This window comes from Lathyrus oleraceus, chromosome 6 (assembly GCF_024323335.1).
Source record: "Lathyrus oleraceus cultivar Zhongwan6 chromosome 6, CAAS_Psat_ZW6_1.0, whole genome shotgun sequence".
NCBI lineage: Eukaryota > Viridiplantae > Streptophyta > Magnoliopsida > Fabales > Fabaceae > Lathyrus > Lathyrus oleraceus.
The window spans coordinates 272,622,440-272,625,905 of NC_066584.1; the positions used below are offsets into that span (position 1 = coordinate 272,622,440).

Sequence of the window (3,466 nt, forward strand, 5' to 3'; positions counted from 1 at the left end):
GAAGAGTAATTGTTGTTCAAATCAAGACCATTAATTATAAAAAAATAATAAAATCCTCATCAATGTGATCATAGCAGGAGCAGAGTACTACTGACATTTGGGAAATCGAAGCAAGAGAATCTCTTAACCATGCATGCAACCTCAGGTGTTTTTCCGTGTTTTATAAACTTCACGCATTTTTTATTATTATTTTAATCCAGTTCATAGTAAAAGTTTAAAGCATTTAAATGAAACATTTAATAAACATAATCCATATCCTTAAGGAATCCAAGAGCCTTATAGTACTTTATCATACTAGTTCGAATTAAACTTTAGAGATAATACTAATTTTATTTTTAACTATTTTATTTTATTACAGAGAATATAGTACCTTCTTACATTGTGTCCAAAAAGCCAAAAGAAAAGGAAAAAAAAAGAAAAAGTTGCTTCTTACAGAGATTTTTCCTTGTAAAACAAAAAAACAAGGACATGAAAACCAAAAATATTTCAAATGAAAAAATAAAATAAACGAGCCTTATCAGAAATGTCCTCTTTATATTTTTAATTTTTAATTTTTAATTCAGGATTCAAAAAAGAAATTAAAAAAAAAAAGTGAACAAAATTTTGTTCTACGGTTTCTCCTTGAGCAGAGAGGCTAATCCGGTCACAACCTTCGTTCCTCTTTCAACACTCTTCGGTTTCACCGCCGGTAACTGCCACGCTGGACTCACCGTAACTACCTCTTCCGGCGTTGCTTTCACTTCACCGAAAATCAGCTCCAATTCTCCAGAATCGTTATTCACATCTTGCGTCGGTGTTTCTTGAGCCGCCGCATCGGCGACTTGCTTTGACCTAGCAGCAGAGGGAGAGATCCATTTGGCAAGCATGTAATCGCGCTTCCTCCACGGTGGAACATGCATCCCTTTCTTCTTCAAACTCTGTTTCGCCGCCTCCGATACGATGGACACGATCTGCTTCAGTCGTTCCTTTTTACCAACGAAGATGTACGGTAGCGATTGAAGGATTGTCTTGTAGGTTCCTGTAGATCGCGCGATCTCAAATTCCGATCGAAAATCGATGTCGATTATCAGTGTTTCACCTTCCACAATCGCATCAATGAATTGATATTCACCTAAACAAGACCGAATTGAAAAACGAGTCAGTAAACCGTAAACGAGTCATTGAGTCAGAATGAGTCAATTTCGAATCCGATTAGTAGATTCGGAGAGTTTAATTACCAGCAGGACAGGAAGAAGTTTTCTCCCATTTCGATTTGCAAATTGAAGAATCGTATCCCAGAGAGGAAAGTGCTTCTGAAACTATCTTAATCAAATCTTCTTTCCTTTTGTAAACCTTGCTATTCTTCTCAACAATCTTCGCCGCATCGGCTAGTAAATTCCTCTCTTCAACAGTTACACAAGGAATCAAGCTCTACAATAATCCAAAAGCAGAATTAAAATTAAGATAAATAAATGAATATAATCGAAATTGAAATTGAAATAGAAATTGAAATAATGAAAATGAATTTTAATTTTACCTTGAGCGAGTCATTGGAATCGGCGACTGATTCATGTGTAAAACCGGAGAGATCGAAATCGTCCTCGTCGGAGCTACTCGCGTTAAAGCAGTTACAGCGGTTACGACCGCATCTAAGAGGAGGTGGTTGAGGTTGCGGTTGCGGCTGTTCCTCCATGAAACTTTGAACCATTTTCGCCAAGCAAACAGAGCTCGGTTCCAACTCAGCTCCTCCTCCACCTCCATCTTTGTTGTTGTTGTTGTTCTTCGGAAACTGTTTCTCAAACGCGAAGAATCTCCTCAAACGCCACTTCGATACTGGTTCGTTTCGAACAAGTCCCGTAACTTTCTCTGAATCTATGTCAATCGGTTGGATCTTCAATGGAGCCATTAAAACTCTCAACAAAAACAATTACTCTATCTCTCTCTACGAACTATACTTTTTTTGGAGCTTCAAAATTCAGAAATTCATTATCATAGTCACGAGTCAAAATTACTAGCCAGTCAACACAGTCAATGACTCAGAGTCACAAGTTATGCATGTTCTTCACCGAAACAAAATCAAAAAGAAAAAAAGAGAAAAACAAAATTAAATTATATCTATGTATATATACGTGTTAATTTCTTCTAGGCTAAGAGAGTAATGATTTGATTCAGAGGAGTTTCGTGGAAGACATGGCGACGGTGATCGGAGAGACGAGCATTGTTAATCGACGGTGAAGTTAACTTCGCCGGAATGTTCATTTCTCCGGCGGTGGTTGGAAAAAAGATTAAAGAGAGGTTTTTTTTTCTAAATGGTTTTAGTTTTCGTACAAGAGCGTTTTGGATTAGGTGAGTGGGTGAGTTTGGGTTTTATAACTTGTAATAGCTGCTGATTTGGATTTTGTGCCACGTGGATTCTTATGTGGCGTTCATCATTTGGGTAGTATGGTTTTGATAAAACTACCCTAGTGGTACTGTAGGCTGTTTGATTGGGGCACTCGTTCTGTGACGCGTGTCCTGAATGATTGTTTCTTCGCAGGATTGAAATTACAATGGGACCCTTATTTGTTTCGTCTGGTAGTGGTTGTTTGTATGAAACTATGGATGGATTATGGAATATCAAAAACCATCCATACTCTGTTGGGACAGTGGGCTTTATTGATTGGATGATAATTTGTCGTTTTCATAATACATGAATTATTTGAGATTTTCACACAATTTAAGAAAACAATTATGAATAAAAAATTATTTTACTTGTATCATAGTCTTTAAATATGTATTTATTTTTATAATAAATATAAAGAAAAATATATTTGATTAAAAATTGTAACATTAATTAACTAGTTCTAGTTTAGATCATATTTATAAGAGAAAATTGATTTTCTAATTTCATTGGATAATCAATGAATATGATCCATGATACCGTCTAAATACATTAATTATTTAATGAATCTAAAAATAATTTTTCTCTTATAAATAAGATTGAAGATAGTATAATTAAAAAATAAAATCAAATTCTAAAAATAAAAAGAGTCCATTTTTTTATGAATATTTATTAAAATTATTATTTATAGGGTGAATGAGGTAATTCAAGAAAATGCTTGTTTTTTAGATTCATTCAATAACTAATGTATTTGGTCTATATTTTATCTAAATACATTATTTATTTAATTAATCTAAAAAGCAATTTTTTTCTTATAAATAGTGTAATACCCTAAAAACCCCACTCGAAATTATGCAGGATAAATCAATTATAAACAACTATTTCACATAAGATGTCACATGATCTTTACATTCGACCAGCTCTGTAACCCTTATTAAAATAAAACACTTAATTCAAAACATCTGTCATCACATGCTCGCCTTCAGTTAGACTCATCACAACGCGATTAGTCATTTAAAAACAACAACTCAATCAACTAAGTTTAAATATCACTTTTATTTAAAATTAAACTCAATCAGGGTAATATGCTTTCAACATTAAAGTAAC

General features: G+C 33.9%; 1 protein-coding gene across 1 annotated transcript; it reads right to left on the minus strand.

Annotated features, from left to right (window-relative positions):
• Positions 1–514: 514 nt before the first annotated feature.
• On the minus strand, positions 515–2,332 carry LOC127093606 (uncharacterized). Its single transcript, XM_051032550.1, has 3 exons — positions 1,517–2,332; positions 1,218–1,410; positions 515–1,111 (listed from the first exon to the last, which is right to left on the minus strand). The coding sequence occupies exons 1-3, from the start codon at positions 1,883–1,885 to the stop codon at positions 609–611; spliced, it is 1,065 nt and encodes a 354-aa protein (XP_050888507.1). The 5' UTR covers positions 1,886–2,332; the 3' UTR covers positions 515–608.
• Between the last annotated feature and the right edge of the window lie 1,134 nt (positions 2,333–3,466).